This window comes from Prunus dulcis, chromosome 6, assembly GCF_902201215.1.
Source record: "Prunus dulcis chromosome 6, ALMONDv2, whole genome shotgun sequence".
In the NCBI taxonomy this organism is placed as follows: Eukaryota; Viridiplantae; Streptophyta; class Magnoliopsida; order Rosales; family Rosaceae; genus Prunus; species Prunus dulcis.
This window is the reverse complement of record NC_047655.1, coordinates 17676641-17695427: the sequence shown is the minus strand read 5'-3', so window position 1 is coordinate 17695427 and position 18787 is coordinate 17676641. Positions and strand designations below refer to the sequence as shown.

The 18787-nt window shown below is 36.8% G+C and overlaps 1 protein-coding gene across 1 annotated transcript; it reads right to left on the bottom strand.

Annotated features, from left to right (window-relative positions):
- On the bottom strand, positions 1 to 2211 carry LOC117631420 (protein UPSTREAM OF FLC-like). The gene is made up of 5 exons (XM_034364563.1): positions 1813 to 2211; positions 1617 to 1686; positions 1405 to 1520; positions 513 to 1311; positions 1 to 386 (listed from the first exon to the last, which is right to left on the bottom strand). Exons 1-5 carry the CDS (start codon positions 2018 to 2020, stop codon positions 263 to 265), a joined length of 1317 nt encoding a protein of 438 aa, XP_034220454.1. The 5' UTR covers positions 2021 to 2211; the 3' UTR covers positions 1 to 262.
- Between the last annotated feature and the right edge of the window lie 16576 nt (positions 2212 to 18787).

The window sequence follows — 18787 nt, the reverse complement described above, 5'->3', positions numbered from 1 at the left end:
TGATGTCAACGTTTGCCTTGATTATGATTCTATGAAGGTACCAAATCAACACCTCATGAAAGCATTATACAGTACAATCCATAGTTGGTAGGGAATTATGATTGCTGCAACATACTGAGTATCAGGGAATCACAGTCACACTAGCCACTGCTTTCAGATTAATTCAAGGATCCAAAAGAAAAACTTTCCCTACAGCTTTTACCTTTCCCCATGGCTTTTAGTGGCCACAATTCTTCATAATTATGGGAACCCAAGCTAACAATCATTTCCTTGTTTGTTTTGATACAGCAGAAGATAGTTTACGAGGAATGCACTTTCCTTTCACACCTGCCTTCTCTCTCTTCTCTTCCTCTACTGTTTCGGCCGCTAACCCAGCCTTAGTGCTCCTGAACCAAATTAATCAAACACCTAAAGTTACTCAAAACTTAAATTCATGCAGAACATGCAAATTAATACTCTGCAGAGACATAGCTTAATTAATTGACGCAAATTATGAATGCATGCTCACTGACCTTTCTTCATTGTAAGAATTCGATCTTTTGAGTGCACGCTCGGCTGAAATTCGATCTTCCTTGATACTCTCAACAATACTCCCACTAAAATACTCTTTCTCCTCCGCCTGCAAATTCCCAAACCTTGGATTCTCAGACATGTAATTGATCATGTCCTCTTCAGCCGCCACCTTCACAGCAGCCTTGTACACAACCTCTTTTCGAAAGCTCTCGCTGCTCTTCTTCTCAAATGGTGTATTATAAACTGTGTGCTGCTTCACACAAGGCGCGTTCTTCGCTTTGGCCACAGCAGAGCTTCCACATGCTATGAGCTGAAGCAGAACAGAGTTCCTGCTCTGTGCTGAAGACTTGGAGGTGGAAACAGCAACTGGGTCGCCGTCCTCGAACCTTTCCGAGAGACTGGTGGTTTGGTTGGGTTGATTTGATAATATAATTGATGGGTTTGGAGGAGGAGATGGCTCGGGGTGAGTTGACTCAGTTGGGGTTTTGCGGGTTTGTGGAGGCTCTTCGAGTTCGTCTGTGGTGGAAACCCCTCTTGAGCAGCGAGAGTGGGGTGTGGTGGAGCTGGTGTAGCTTGTCTTCTCATCCTCATAGTCTTCTTCTTCTTCTTGTTCATCGTAGTCTTGGTCTGGATCATGATCATGATGAGGATACTTGGTGATGAGGTACTTATTCTCTGCTTGTTGATGATCGTGTTCTCTTCTGTTTCGGGTTGGAGCAAGTGGTGATCTTCTCTTGGACTCAAAATTTGTGTCTTGTATCTGTTGGCTGCTGCTTATCTGAAGCTGATCTAATCTTTCTGCATAAAATAATGAAAAAAATTTAATTAAATTTTCTTATTATCAATAATGACACTCGGTAATGGAGATTAATTCATGTTGAGACAGAGCACCTGCAGAGCAGCCTTCAAGTAGTTCTGATCCTTTGAGTACATATTCAGCTCCTTCTGCTGGATAGATTGTATCGTTTTCAGCTAAATCGTTCCACACGTAACCATTCTTGTAGCTCCTAAAAAAAATAATAATAATGAGCTTAACAAAGATAATTAGCTCAATAAGAACTAAAATTTGAAGGAAAAAAAGTATAAAAATAACAAAACAGAACCTTTTGCAAGACCAAGAATATAGTGAGGGCATGCCTTTGCCTCTAAGAGCCGTGAGCCGTTCCATTACATCTAATTGTACATGAAACAAAGAAGTACATGAAACAATGAACAAAGAAGAAGAAGAAGAAAAAAAGATTAACAATGAAGAAAAAGAAAACAAGAAGTTTTGTTTTGTAGCAGAGAATTTGGGCTTACCTCTCAAACGAAGTGGCCGGTTGGCCAAATGGGTGATTTCCATGTAATGGGGATGCTCAAGATGGCCATTTCTTGAAAGATAGTAGACGACTTGGTGTTTTTTGATGGGTTTGTTGTTGAGTCTTGGCTGCATCTGCATCTGCATGCCGCAAGCTTTGGCTCTGTCTGGGCTGGTTTCTCTGGTGGGTCTCCTAAAACGAACATCCATGTTCAGATATTCTTCTTCTTCTGCCTCTCTTCTGCCTTGTTAATTTAATGTGCTGTTTTGTTGTTGGTGTCTTGGTGGTTGAAAATTTACGTCTTTATATCACTATTCATTTAAAAAAAGAGATGGGTGAAAAGTAGACGCACAGGACGAGAGATCACACAGCTCCTCAAAAGGCGCAAATGCAGAATAATACTGACTTGCTTTGGATGCTGGAGAGAGAAAAAGAGGTCACTGTTTGAGAATTTAATTTTGACTTTGGGTTTGCGCTGATCCCGAAAGGAGATAAAGTGATCTTGGTCTAGATCGCTTTGCCACCCAACTTTGGTGACCTTTTTTGGGTAGCATTGTTTTCCATTGACATTTAGATAAAATTATAGAGTTTCTGCAACATATATAAATCATCAAATTAAGTTAAGAAACCTTAAGTAGGAGCATGAGGGTTCGCAAGGATCTATGACATTGGTATTTCATTTCACCTAAATGTACATGTTATGTTGTTATATTTTTTATATAAAAAAAAAGATTTTGTTCATAAATCATAAAAGACATATAAAGAACGATACTAATACAGTGGCCTTATTAAAACTTTCATAAGAAAACTATATAAGACAAACCTCATGATAGAAAAGAGTATCACACATGCTATGGACTAACATGAGAGTCCGACTCAAATTATTTGAACTGCTAGATATCTAATACACGTTATGTTGTTAATTGGTAGACTATGGATTAAATGAAATATTTATTTGAATGAGTGATCCCATAATTTTATTATTTGACATTATAAAATGCGAAGTATGGAATGTATGTTATATAATTTATAATATGTACGTTAAGTGTGCATGTGATGACAAGAAAGCACATTATCTATATTTTAATACAAGTGTAATTTTCTGTACATTTTATCTCGCGTGAGAATGAGACAGAAATGACATCGCTCCCTTTATTAGTCAAGGAATATGAATGTCACGGGCCTAACACTGGTGCTAATATGGACATGCATGTTCTTGTTTGAGGCCATTTGTGATTTTAGCTTTATAACTCTAATAGCATATATACTAAACCTTTATTAGATGGACGTGCATAGCTCTTCCTATCTTGCTTTTCATGTATAGAATATGTTCATCTTAGGGGGTAATGCATTATATGGTTAGTAAGTTAATACGGCGCAAACGGTACACTTGGGCATACTTTATAATGTATTTTCATAATCTGAAATGTTTAAATTGTAGGTTCTTATTCAAAAATCATCCCTGTAAAATTTCTCCCAAATCAAAAAAGTAAACGGTCCGCATCATGAGATAAATATTATAAAGTATATCAAAATGAGTGGTTAATGTCGTATTACTAACTGATTAACGTTTGAATTGAAGTGTAAAGGGATTTGGCATCAAACATATGAAAGTGTCATCATTGCAAATCTCTCTGTTCATGCTCATAATAAGTTTTCCTAAGGTGAAAAGAAAAGATTATATGTATTAGAACCTAGGGTCCATTACTCGAATAATTATGATCACTTTTACCTTCACTTTACCTAGATGTCTCTCTATGTTGATTGGCTTACGGATACATCAATCTATCTTTCACTACACAACACCAAATAAGCATGATTTCTCCTTCATGAATGAAATCTTTTAGTTCAAAAAAAGTGTTAATAGAAAAAACAAAAATAATAAATAAAAGAATAAATGCTAAACTACAAATTAAAACAAAAGCACAAAAGTTAAAAGTAAATGGAAACTGCTCGACTAAAACTTGTACAAGTAAATGTTGTTTCTTTGAATAGGTGGCTATTGGGTCCTGTCAAGTCGTGTCTCATAAAACACAGAACCCGATCAATTTACTTCCTTGGAGGAGGAGAAGTCCTTGTAGTTTAGCTTAGCTTAGCTTAACCTATAGCTAGCCCTTGTAGTTTTTGCCGGGCCATTTCCATGAATGGTGCATGTTTATTAATGTAGCATGATCCAGTCTTTCATGTGTTTGCTGCAGTTGTCTGATCAAACCCTGCAATCCCAGCTGGTACATATTTACACTTGAAAAGCGTCCTGCTTTTGGTGGAATTGACTCCTCAACAACACATAGTTTTGTCGCATCCTTTGCAATTCTTCCTGCCTGCCCATTTGCCCTCTTACCAATTGTATACTTCTGTAGGTAGGTATCACATGCAATTCTAAACAGACCCTTTAATTTAGAAGGGTAGGTTTTTTGGATTCCATAGTAGAGAAATTGTCTCTCTTCCGAACCTTCTTTTCACCCCTCTTGCATATTCAAATTGGATTAGTTTCACTTTAAAATCGCGGGCAAACTAATTATAATAAGACGGTTTGGTTCGGCTAATTTGGCCTAAAGCCAAATTCTTTTTGAGTTCTGCTAAATAAATCCTAAAATTAACTAAGTACACCTTACTACGAAATTATTTATCAAATTACTAATTTGCCCTAATATAAAATGACAAAAAATGATCTTTCTGACTGGTTTGGAGCTGTCTCTCTATTTTCTTCACTTGTAAATGTGTCCTTTCATTTTAGTAGACTGGATGTAAGATTTTGGAAACTTGGTCCTGTGGGAACTTTGCATGTAAACCTTGTTATAGTCGGTTGATAGATTAGCCATCTCTCCCCAATTTTAATCCTTGCACGATTTGGTTGGTTAAAATACTATGTTAGGAGGTGGAGCTTACTCTGTTATTTTGTCAGATTGGAAAGTATATTTTCTGTAATTCCTTGGAAATTCTGTTTGCTTTAATTACACAGAATATTAGTAGAACCTCAAACAAACAAGCATTAGATGATAGTGACAGAGCATGTGGATGGAAAATTGTTGCGCAATCCCATTTGAAATGAAGGGAAGAAGAAAACTACTCCGTTGACCCCAACTTCTCGCCAGTTTGATGAATCATTTACTGATCAACACTAAGGAAAATAACCCTAAATGACATGCCCAAATCTCATGTCTTTCTCTCAATTTTATCCCACGCTTGCCCTCTCATTCTTGTGGTTTCAGTGTGGACAACTTTTGCTATGGTTGATGCTGGTTGGTTGAGGGTTGTCTTTCGTGCCCAAAAATAAGCCTCTTTCATAATTTAAAATTCTTCCCTCTACCCCCATGTTGAAGTATGGTATGAAAGAAAGGAGCCTTCCCCCTACCCTGGGTTGAGGTCCAATTCAATCGGGAAGCAGCCGGAAAAGATTTTCAAAGTCACGTGTTGTGTGATAGGGTGTATCATGGGTATTTTTGGTAGTTAAATAAGGTGTACTTAGTAAATCTTATATTTTGATTAAAATATTAAAGTGTACTTAGATTATATGGTATACTCAGTTAATTTTAGGGTCTGTTTAGCAACACTCTTCTTTTTTCTTTGCATGTTTTCAACATTGTTAGCTTAATTACAATATATAAAAAAATCATAACTTGCTATATATATTTTTTCATTTTCTAGCATATCAAACTATCCTAAAATTCAACAAGCAATAAAACTTCAAGTCCAATAACTAATATAGTTACAATATATCAATAACTTCAAAGTTCTATCAAACTTCAGATTTAACTTTCATATCTAGTTATTATCCAATAAGAGGACTACATAAGTAAAATACACTAAAATGAAAAATACTTATACAAGTAGAAGGTCCAAATTGGGTAGGCCAGTTTACAAAAGCTCAAAACTGAACGAAACCAAACCATAAGGTCCGATTTGTTTTTTAAACTATTTGAATTTTTTGTTGGTTGAAACCAAAACAAAATAGTCATTAGGGTTTGAATAGACCATTTAGTCAGTTCGGCTAGATTAATGCCCACCCATACTCACTTGCTGAGATTGAGAAAAACTTAAATGTGATAGTTGTTACAATGGGAAAGTGACTATGAAAGTACTCTTAATTTAAAAAATAACTTGTATTTATAATTAAAATTGATCATCAAATTAAATATATATATATATATATATATATTAATTGTATTGTTCTTCCTGTCACTATAAATACATGAAAAGACCCCCCAACAAATGTTTTCTCAAAACACATGAGAGTAAACCAATGAAGACATGGCCTCATGTACAGTCGATTCTATGTGAGAGAGTTTGAAAACAATTGGTTTGTATACTATTATTTTTATGACATGTTTACTTATTTGGAATGTGGGAAGTCATCAATCTGAGAAATTTATAATATGAGAGAGAATGAATGTGCATGGAATCAACTACTCCCCTCTAATTTATCTAAAACTCGGTTTTTCAAGTATCGAATTCCAGATTGTGAGGTGTAGTGGTAGAGCTAAATTTTCTCCAACCCTTTAACAAATGTTGTGCATGCAGTCGATAGATTTTCAATAGAAACACCCTTCAAAATTATGCTTATGTCACCCATCTCCCCTCTCTCTCAATTACTATTTGTATTGCCTAGTTCCTTGAAGCATAGTGTTCGTCTATTTTGAGAGGTTTCTCAAATAATTTTATTTGAGGGACACCAATTTCGGGTCTCTACGGATTTTTTTTCCAACAATACAAATCGTCTATTTTCAAGTCTTCATTCATAAATCATCCTTGCAAAAATTCAAGAAAATTGAAAATCATTAAGGCATCTTGTAAGGACCAACAAAATAGATGAACATTGAGTGGCCAAATGGTTTTGTATTCAAGTCGTCTTTTGCAAAGATAATTTTTGAGTGAATATCTAAAAACTAGATAGTTCAGATCATTAAAATACAATGCGTGGTGGGGCCCACCAGAATTTCCGTCAAATAAACTATATATATACAGTGAGCTTCTGTTGAGGGATCCTTTTGTAGGGCCCACCATACATTTTATTTCATTAATCCAAATGTCTAGTTGGTAGATATTCATTCGAATATCATCTCTGTAAAAAATCATCCGATATCATTTGACTACTCAATTATTTTATTGAAATTTTAGTATTTTCTTGAAACACTGTGTCATTGATTTTGTAGGACACAATTAGATATCTAAACAGTTTTTATAAGGATGATCTATGAATCAAGACCTAAAAAATAGATAGTTTGGATCATTGGAAAAAAATTCCGTAGGGTAACTTAAAGGGCGTCCCTCAATAGAAATGGACTGTATATATATACAGTTATTCTCTTATTCGGATATCCGTACGTTATTATAGTGCGGATGCCATTGTACACAGGAAAGAAAGCAAGATGGGTGGTAAAAACTACATGGCGTAGGTACAATAATAACATTAAGACGTCCGCATAAGAGAATTCATATATATATATATATATATATATATGAAAATAGATGCAATTAAAAATAGCATTACTCAAAATACTCAAAATATTATTGATAACTTTGCATAATGCAAAACACTTACAAAATCTTTGTTTCAGCACTTAGTTCTTCAGAGCATCGATATTGAAAGAACTTTGAAACTAAGAAAAGAAAGTGGACTAAATTACATTCTGAGGATAACTGAGGTCGAGGCCTTCAAGCAAATAAAGTGAACTCTGGTAACTATTGATGAGTTGGCAACTTTGGATGCTATGGAAAGTGACTGTAGAAACACGCGAAAGCTTTTGCTTTTACTAAGTGCTTGTGACTTTTACTTTGTTGAGGAATCTGACTAAAGGAGTACATGCTATCAGACTGTTGAAGCACGGGTCCAAGATTCCAAATATCTTTGTCTCAGGGCTCATGATCTTGGCAATTTTAATCATCACCTAGGTCAAGGGGACTAAAATCATAGGGGTCTTGACCATGGATTTGATCATCAGGGGGATAATCACTCCACCGCATCTTGGGTGTTGGAGTCTTCTAACTGGGTGGCAACTTTGGTTGACTGGTAGATGACTGCGATTTTGGAGCAGCATCACTATCCTCATCTTCATTCATTTGTGAGGCTTGTAACATTAGCTGGCGAGCAATTTCTTGCAACTTAGACTTAGATTTTCCCTCGATTGGGAGAGAAGAATGTAATGTAGCAGGGGATGACTTTTTCTCAGGCTGTGGATTCCTGACTGGAGGAAAATCAGCATAAACATAATCTGCAATACGCTCAAGTTTAAATTTATCCCACCATTTGATTGAAAATTGACGGAATAGGACTCGGGTTTCCCAATTAACTTGATAAGACCATTTAAGTATCCAAGGGACTTTATACTTGGCTACAAAATGGAGAAGATTTGGGAAGAACAACTCAGATTCTTTAAACTTATTTTTATTAGTGAAATAATTGACTAAATCTTGCATTGGAGGAGGAAATAAATCAATGACTGGACCATGTTTTTCCCACCAGTGATTGAACCAATAGGGAAAAGGGCTCTTGAATTTGCTATCAAAATTGAGGAACCATGAATGACTGAAATCAACTGTTTGGTGAAGCAAGATAGAATACCATGCTTCGATATAATAATAATAACTATATTGAAGTTCTGACTGAAGAACTTTGAGATCATAGGGGTAACTACTCCATTCATTCTCATTAATTATTTGATGGATGTAAAGGGAATGATAGAGGATGATATGGGGGTTATTTCTGTCTTTGATTGGCTTAATTGTGATTGACTGGGTCTCATGGAGGATGTCTATATAAAATTTTAAATTTTTGAATGGTGCTGGGGGAATGAAGTGACTATTTGGTGGAAAGTAGGATTTTGCAATGGTGATTGGGTTGGCAATGGAATTGTATTTTGGCTCAATTATGAACAGGTGACTATTACTCTTAATCATGTATGGAGACGTCTTATGGTAAGAGGCAAGTGGAAGATTAGGCGGAGCAATATCCTGGAAAGGATCATGACTAGATATTAGGGCAGACTGAAAACTGGGACGAACCTAGTCTACTGTGGCTCCTAGGTTGGCAAATCTGTTACTAATCTGGATAGGAGAACATCCCAGGAAGGGGACGATCTGAGAAGGTGACTTATGTTTGGCTTGACTCATTGATGGAGGGAGGACTCGGAGTGATTGGGGATGACTGGGTTGACTAGTTTGACCAATTTGACTATTTTGCTTGTCTTTTTCTTTTCTTCTATCTGCCATTGTTTTCCCTGCAGAAATTCTCTGGTAAGAAAATCAGGGACATAATTCTCACTTCCTCTCAAATACTCAATATCAAAATCAAATATACTTAAATAGCTTGCCATCTTACAAATATTTGTTTTGATGCAATATTTTGAACATCTTTTTCTAATACATGCTTAGCAGACTTACAATAAACTCGGATTAAAAATTTTTGATTTAATAAATCATACTGAAATTTATTAATGCATAGTACAATAGATAATATCTCTTTCTTAATAGTACCATAATTATTTTGAGATTGAGACCAAGTACCAGAATGAAATCGAATAATTTGCTCAGGTTGATTAGAATTGACTCTTTGTTTGAGGATACCTCCATAACCAATGTTAGAGGCATCAGTTTCAACTATTTTGAATGCATCGGCAGAAGGGATACCAAGACAGGGAAGTGTCTTAATATGAGCTTTGATCTATTTGACTATATCAGTATGGATAGATGACCAAGGAGGAGGGTTATTTTGGAGACGATCAAATAGAGGCTTACATTGTTTTCTCAAATTTTTATAGAAATCAGAAACATAATTTAGAGATTCTAGAAATCTCTGGAGTTGACTTTTGTCTAGGATTTGATCAGGAAACTTATCAGTAAACTGGATAACTCGATCTATGGGACTAATATGTGACTAGCAGATATTAAACCCAAGAAATCTCACATTAGTTTGGAACAACTTAATTTTCTTAGCAGAAACAACTAATCCATTTTGTTTGACTATCTGTAAGAACTTATGCAGATGTTTCCAGTGCTGTTCTATCGACTCAGAAAAGATAAGCACGTCATCAATATAGACTATGGAAAAATGACTAAAAGGATTAAAAATCTCATTCATTATATTTTGAAACTCACTGGGCTCTTTTTTAAGACCAAAAGGCATAACATTCCACTCATAATGACCGAAAGGAGTGACAAAAGCAGTTTTGTATCTATCAGACTCACGAATTTGAATTTGCCAAAACTCACTCTTCATATCAAATTTAGAAAAGATGACTGACTTTTCTAATCGATTAATTAAGTCTCTTTTATTAGGAATTGGGTATCTGATCTATTCTAAAACTGTATTAAGCGGCTTGTAATTAATGACTAGTCTTGGGACTCCGCGTTCTAATTCAGCATTTTTTTGGACATAGAAAGCAGGGCAAGACCAGGGTGACTTACTCTTACAGATTATTCCTTTCTCAAGTAATTCAGTAATTTCAGTTTTACAAAATTCTATTAATTCTTGGCTCATTTGAATTGGTCTGGTGTTAGTGGGGATATTTTTCTCACTAAAGGACTTGACATAAGGAAGGCTAACAACATGCTGTTTCCTATGCCAAAAAGCATTGGGTAACTCAGAACAAACTTCTTGTTTTAATTTTTCTTCAAACTGTCGAATTTGTGACTGTAAAGGCTCATGACTAAGTTGTTGCTCAATTTTTTTTTATTTAACTTCTTCCTAGAGGAATTTTAGTTGCTTATCTTTATTTTGAATGACTCTGACTGTTTTAGTGACTGCATTCTTTTGTAATTCTTTTAAATTATGTAATTCTGGTTTACTCAGGAATTCAAACTTAATCTTTTCTCCTAAACAGGTGGAAATGACTCCATCGTGTTCTATCTGGAAAGGATATAAAAGAGTAATAAAGGGTAAACCTAGGATGACTTCGTCAGTAATATTTTTAACTAAGACAAATGAAGTTTTAAAGTAAATTTGGTTTTGACAGACATGGGCTTTGGGAATCTCATAATTCAATTGGAGTGACTTTCCTGAAGCTGTGCTTAACGACTCTCTTGACTTTTTGTAATACTTAGTTGGGATTAGGCCTTCTTGGATGCAATTAAGGTCGGGTCTTGAATCAAAGAGGGCGGCTATGTTTAACTCAAAGCTTTTGACAAATATAGTGACTCTGGCATACCATTTTCTAAAATTTAAATGTTTAATTAAGTTGACGACATGATCTTGATTGGAGGGTTCTTCGTCAGAATTTGTAGGGCTTTCAGGTGTAGACTTAGAGGTTTTATTTTCTAATAGGTTAATCAAATCTTGTTTTATCTCATAATTTTCACTTTGTAGCTTTTGACTTATTTGTCTCAACTCAATGATTTCTTTTTTGACCAACTTCACCTCTAGTTGTAAATCTTGTAAAGTAGCTTCTTTCTTTTTATTAAATTTCTTTAAGGTTGTATTCAGACTTATTTTTGGGAGGTAAATTGTTTCGGCTCTTCTTGGCTAATGACTTTTCTTAATTTCTTTAAATACTCAGATTTTAACTCTGGGTTTTCAACTTTACTTATTAAATCAATTAATAATTTATCTTGCTCTTCTTGTTTAGTAAGGACATTAATTAACTTAGACTTACAGCAATTATCTTGGCAACCAAATTGAATTCTAGGTGAACTAGGTTGTGACTCAGAAGAATAGATTTTAGAAGACTCAATGTGACTAAGCATGATTTCGTTTTCACTAAACTTAGAATTTCTTAACTCAAGGACTTTATAATCAGTTTGTCTTTATCTTCATCCGTGATTTTTAATTGTTTGATTGTGTCTTTAACTTTGCAATTATGAGCATAGTGACCAAACTTTTGACATTTATAACATTTTACTTCTCTCTTGTTGGTACTTTTCTTAAAGCGATTATTCTTATCTTTGCCGTGACTCTTTTTCCAATTTTCTCTAGGGGAGAATCTCTTTTTACTATAAAATTCTTTATCATCATTATTATGTTGGAATGACTGGCTTCTGCGTGAATAATGGCGACGTTTACTAAATTGTCGGTTGTTGTGACTTGACTTATTCTTTCTAGACGGGGGAATATACATTAGACCATACTGTTCGCAGAATTACCTAACTCATATTTAGCATAATTTCTTTCAGACTGGATCTGTTTACCAATTTTCATACCAACACACATTCTCATACCGACTTGATTAATTGTGCTAATTATATTTCCATATGTTAGGCTATCCCAATCAATATGACCTTGCTCATTGCTAAGGGTTGTTCGAATTTTATAGGCGAATAAATTAGGAAGACCATTAACAAATTTCTCTTTTCAAAATGATTGAGTACTATCGTCTCTAAGCATGACTTTGGAAATAAACACATATTTATACCATCTAAAATCAAATAATTTAGGGCGTCTTAAATTACTAAGCTGATCATGAATTCTAGCAGTAGTGTTACTGGGTGTTCCAATGAAATGGTCAACTATTGTGTACAGTAGGGTGTTGACTCCATCCTCAATGCCTTGATCTATTTGTTCATTGAAAATAGGAAGACCATCTTCACTAAGCTTGACTGCATGAATTATTTGTTGCTTAGACTCATGGGTTAAATGTTTATCCCACCAAGAACGAAAAGTTCCGGTGAAACCAGTTTCTAACAAGGGAACAATTTCAGACTGTCTGAAACTGTGATTGGTGATGTAACTATTGGCAACCATAGACATATGTTGAAGCTTATTAAGAATTTCTTGCTTTGAAAGACCATCAATATTCCATTCATAAAGCTTATCTGAAGAGACTGAAAATTGGCTCTGCGTGTTTCGTTCTTCAAATTGTATATCAGGAGGTGTTGGCTTAGGATACCAATTTTTTGTGAGACTAGAGGGGCTAACTCTGTTTGTTAATCTTTGGACTTGTGGATTACTATCTAGCTCAAGATTTTTAAACGCATTTTCAATTTTTGAAATATTACTAGTTTCTGTTTCCATACTGGCAATTGATTCAGACTCAGAAGAGGTATCTAATTGTTTACCTATGACAACTAAACTCTGGTTGGTGTAATTATTTTGCTCAAATATTATTTTATTCTCTAGATCAGGGATCTTAAAAGGACTGGCGACTATTTTGGATTTTTGGTGCTTAATAATTATCGTTTCTACAGGTGGATGACTAGCAAGGATCTCAGTGTGATCTACTTTTTCCCATTTTTCCTGGGTTAAAGTTTTTAACTCATTAGGCAAATGTCGTCTTTCTACAAAATCAAGATAATATATTTCAACTTTAGCAGTGCACATATATTCTTTCCAATCATTAAAAATCTGTTGTCTTTTGACTCTATCAGGAATGACTGAATGGTAGTAATTTCTTCTAGCTTGGTTCTCAGGGGCATGTTAATGACTATCTAATTTTCTCCAATCAATTACAAATTTTTTATTAAGTGTTCTCAGTTGATTACCTATGAAATCAAATTGAGTAGGTGAATCAGGCTACTCAGACTTAGTGTCTTCCCGTACTGGAGTTTTTCCGTAAACAGGATGGGTAACTTGGGAAGTTTTTCTCAATGATTCTAATTTTAAATCAATTAAAGCTTTCTCTAACTCTAGGTCTCGTTCTAGGGTAGAGGAAGAAGCTGCAAAGGAATGCCTTGCAGGAACATGTATCTGGGACTGACCAGGTGTAGATAACTGTTGTAACTGGACTGTTGATTTTTGTGGAGGTTGATTACCAAAATTAATTTTTACTGTGCCATCTAAGTATTGTTGTATGTAGTCTAAATCGTTTAGATTACGTTGGATAGGCACTGGAGGAATCTCAGTGGTTAAGGTCCAATCAGCAGGAAGGGTAACATCTAACCATTTGATAGAGTGAGGAACTCTAACAGTGGCGTCAGGCGTATGACTCTGGATTAACAATGTTTGACTCTTTGGACTCTTGTTTAGGGCTTGAAAATTCATATTAGTGCCTGTGACTTTATAATAAATTATATATACTAAAGCTAAGGGTAGAGTACCCGACAAGACCTCATAACCTTCAGTTTTAATATTCGAAGTGAGGGCTTTTAATATGTGTGGATCACTCAGGCTGACTGTAAAATCTGGGTAACAATCAAAGTGAATAGGTGAATAGGGCCATTAGCGAGACTGGACTCAATAATTCCTAACGTACTGTCGTTGAAATTAGTAAATCTAGCATCACGCAAACAGAGAAGGATTGAAGCTTTTAATCATAATCTGGTTAATGGCTTAACAGCAACTTGGACTAAACCAGTATGGAGAAAATTTTTTCCATCATTTTTATGTTTTCTTATGGACTCAAGATTAAGCAACTGACATGTCTCATGATTCTTACTCAGGGCATAAACTTGTTCGACTGTTTTAACATGGGTGGTTGACTTAAAACTAAATAATGACCATTTTTTCTTGTAGATGTCCTGACTGGGGACTCTTGGTATATTCCAATCTTTATAATCTAAATTATTATTATTATTATCATACTTGACTTGTTCTTCATTAACTATATCTGGGAGACAACTATTGGCTCTAGAGCTGCTAGAATTGCAAGAATTAGTTCTAAATAAGCGACTCATTTTACTCAAGGTTCTGGGGTTGGACGTCTAAAGAAGAAAGTGAACAGAAACTCCTAAGACTGACTCCATGTGATAACATGTTACCTAAAGTTCTCTCACCCTCCTGCTAATGCCACTACCGCTCAGGCCTCCCTGGGACTTACTGTTTGGAACGAGTCTTACAATATATATATATATATATATATCCCAAGCAACAATAATTACCCGTTTTAAATGAGTTGTGAAATCTGAATTAACATATAACTAGAATGTTATTATCATAGGAAAATCAAACAAAAGAATCTTATTATGTTAGAACATGAATATTGTACAACTACTAGGATTAAATGTACTATATGTGTAACGACTCGATCCTAAAATTAATAGTTAATTATTAATTTATTCTAGTAAAAGACCATTATACCCCTAGAATGTTTTATTAGATTTTAAGTTGACTTTTTAATGGGGAAGGAATTTGGGGATTTAGATGGTACCATTGCGTAGAGCTCGACGATACGAGTTCATAGACATGTGGCAAGCCCAATTCCGAGTTGTAACGAAGGAGAAAATGTCTAGAAACGAAAAGGACGTAATGGAGATTTTTAAATTTGTTAGCTACAGTAATCGGGCTGTTTTAAAAATTTCCTTTTTTCTTCTCCTTCCCCCTCCCATTGGAGAAGAGCAGCCCCTCCCCTTTGTTACTGTTCATTCGAACAGTTTTTGGGCCGCCATCTCCTCATATGGCCACCCCAAGTGACGACATGTGTACCAAAAGAACCAGCACGTTGTCCTCTACCAGCCTCACATCTCAGCCACCGCCAACCGCCGTTTGAACTGCCGGAAAAGGCAAGAAATTGTCCGATTTTTACCTAGAATCTCCATCGCTCGTTTGGGCAATTCCGACTACCAATTGCTTCGATCCAGGTATGATTTTTCAACCTCTCGAGCTGTTCTTGCTGCTAGTTGTGTTGGTTAGGAGAAAATTCTGAGTTTTGGAGGGTAAATAAGCGATTGAAAATCTATCGATTTTCGACCTCTGATTCCGGCCATTTTCGGCCAGTTTTTGGGGTAGGTCCAAGAACAAAAGTGGTTCTAAATAGGGTGTTACACCTAGGATAGGAGTTTAGGCAGGTGTTTTGGAGTATGTCTAGTGGCCGAAAATTAATCAACCAACCCACGCACTGCCCTTGCTTGTGGAGGCACGTGGGCAGCAGGGTGGGGATCACTTTGGGTCCTAGAATGATTCCTTGGTCCTCATGAGCGTGTAGGATTTCACGGATCTCAATTCGAATAATGTTTGAACCCCGAACGAATTTCGCCTAGTGTACGATTTCCGAGGTCGATAAGTTTGAGCCGTTAGATCGTGGTCATTTTCAGGTATGTTGACCTAGGTAATTCCAGGATCGTATAGGAGTCGACGGATTATAAATTGGAGTCTCGGATATTCCAAAAATGCCAATCATAGGGCTAGGTTTACAGTAACCGTCTGATCCTGCAATCGTGATCAATCCGACTGTTCGATCGAGACCAAACTCACAAGACATGTGTCCTAGGCATATTAGAACCTTTACGGACTTCTAGATTTGCGAGGGAGGATTGCGGCTCAGATAGAAGAGGGTATCTCCGGGACCTGCTAAGGGGATTGCCGCTCGAACCGAGACTTGCAATAGGGGATTGCGGCTCGGATAGAAGGGGGTATCTCCGAGTCATGCGAGGGGGGATTGCGGCTCAGATAGAAATGGTATCTCTGAGACCTGCAAGGGGGGATTGCAGCTCGAATAGAAGGGGTATCTCCGAGACCTGCGAGGGGGATTGCGGCCAGGATAGAAGCGGTATCTCCGAGGCCTGCGAGGAGTTGAATAGATGGTTATGTACAGGTTGCGGCCCGAATAGAAGCGGTATCTCCGAGGCCTGCGAGGAGTTGAATAGATGGTTATTTATAGGTTGCGGCCCAGATAAAGGCGGTATCTCCGAGGCTTGCAAGGATCCCGGTTCGGCCTGCGAGGAGGGTATTGACAGTATTAATGGAGTTGACGGATCACGAATTAGAGGTACGCCTAGGTGGAAAAAAATTTAGTTATAAGATATTCTTAAACTAAAATAAGGGATTCCAGTGCATGACATACTTATATTCAGTGCGTGACTGATATGAGTTTAGGAAAGAACTACGTATGGCTTGATCCCTCAGTAAGGGTACGTAGGCAGCCTAGTGTTACAAGGTGCAGCCACGAGGTCAGGTAGTAAAAGGTAGTCCAGTTAAGTTATTATGAAATCTAACACTATTCCGAGGATATTCTAAGATTGTGATTTGAATGTTGTTAGCAGAGTGTTTTATTTAATTTATTGAGGCCTGAGGCCAGAATGAGATGATGCTTGATTATTTGTTATAATTTGTTACATGCTAGCAGTTGGGTTGTATTTGTAAATGTTTATTGATAGGTGGAGACTTTTGGGAAATGTTCAATTTACAGGGGAGACTCTGCCGAATTTTCGGCAGAAGTCTAGCTGCTAGAAAACTGGGTTTTTAGTTAGAATGGTTGTTTGGTCATTTATGCCCGGCATTCCCCAGGTGTCAGACACGCACAAGGTTCGGCTCAGATTCCAAAGTGGAATTTGGGTCGGGTCCTTTCAATATGTATGTATTGGTGTTAAAGAATTAAATTTAATCCTAATTCAAGCTATATATTGAACATGCTTAATAAGGTGGTTATTTATAAATAAATGATCTCGACACCAACGAAGGTAGGTTCAATTCGAACTAAGGACACTCTAGCCTATTTTCATTCCAAACTCTCTTAAGCAATCACTAAGAGCACTTCTAGCTCAACAGGCTGGTCCATGCAAAAGGGGGTCCAAGGCCCTTCACATAATCTTAGCGGGCTCTGACAGTCCGAGCAAATGGTGGGGACCACTAAACCGGGCAAGTCCAAAGGCAAATCGAGCTCGAGGGCTGATACCGTCAGCACTGGTGCCAAGCTGGCTGGCATGCAAGCACCAATGGTAAAAAAATTTGAAATTCGCGTGCGCTAATGCCAGCCTTGCTTTCCACCAACGACTACAAGCCACGTGTCACATCCGGGTGTCTCTGATCATAATTTGTCCTCCAATCCAATAGTTGCCAATTTTTGTGTAAAAAAAATTGAAAAATATTCGAATAAAAGTTTAAAAAATACCAAAATCTTCTGATTTTTTTTTCTATAAATACCTATCCATATTCTTTATTTTCCACACTAAATCTTCATACATTTTCTTCTCCTTCCAATATTATTCATTTCCACACCAAATTTTGTTCACTTTCCAAATTTCATTTGTGTAAAAATACAAATGACATCTTCCATCGAAGCCGGAGGGTCGTGGACAACCACGGAAGATGTTTTGTTGTGTGAGTGTTGGGTCCAAGTTGGTCTTTGCTCGATCAGGGGCAATGAGATGAAGTTCTCTCATATGTGGAGAAAAATCATGCCGAATTTTGTGAAAGATCGGGTTCAGCTCGTAAGGAAATGGCCTTGGCTAGTAGGTGGAAAATTTTGAATAAAAAGTTAGGAAATGAAGAGATGCGTTGGCAAAAGCGAGTGACAACGTTCGAAGTGGGGAAAATCTTGGCATCGAGGTACATCATTTGTAATTGCCGTTTTATTAAATTTAATATCCTATTTTTTTGAAATTTTCTGGCATTTTCAATTTTGTTTTATTATAGATTATGCAAGCACAAATGTGGTTCAATGCCATTGGCCAAAGCAAAAAATCTTTCAACAATCACCAATGTCGGGAGGTTGTGAAAAATTGTTCGAGATTCAAAATTATTCTCATAGGTCCGATTGTTGTGTTGAATGAGACACCGCTCCACGATGCAACAACATTGGTTTCGCCGTTGGAGTCCCCGATGAATCAAGACTCACCAATCCAAGGGGAGCCAAGGCTTATTACGATAAAAGCGGCAAAGGCTAAGCGAGGGAGTAATTCCATCAATGATTGTGCAAAATTTTTGGAGCAAATTGCTCTGAACGGCACAATGAGAATTGAGAAAGACATGAAAAAAGATGCGGATGAGAAGGCAAGAGATGAAGCATTTGCAAGAGAAATGGAGTATGCACACAAACAAGATGTATAGACTAGTAGACTAGGGCATCATGAGAGGAGAGGCAGAGGGTTGGTGTGATCTTCAGTGGGCGGATTATGGGGAGAAAAAGGAGAGGAGAGATAGAGGCCAGGTGTGGACTGTAGTGATCTTCAGTGGGGTTCACAATTCTATATATATATCTCTCTCTCTCTCCCCCTCTCCCTCTCCCTCTCTCGCCGGTCCCTGGGGTAGGGTGGGGTGGGGGCCATAAAAGTATTATCTTATTGTTGGGGTCCCAAAAAGTTCAAATGGAAGTTCCGTACGTCAAAGCCTCAAGTCTTATATGAACACAAAACTCCAAACCTCATCATTAAGATTTTTTTTTTTGGATACTTCT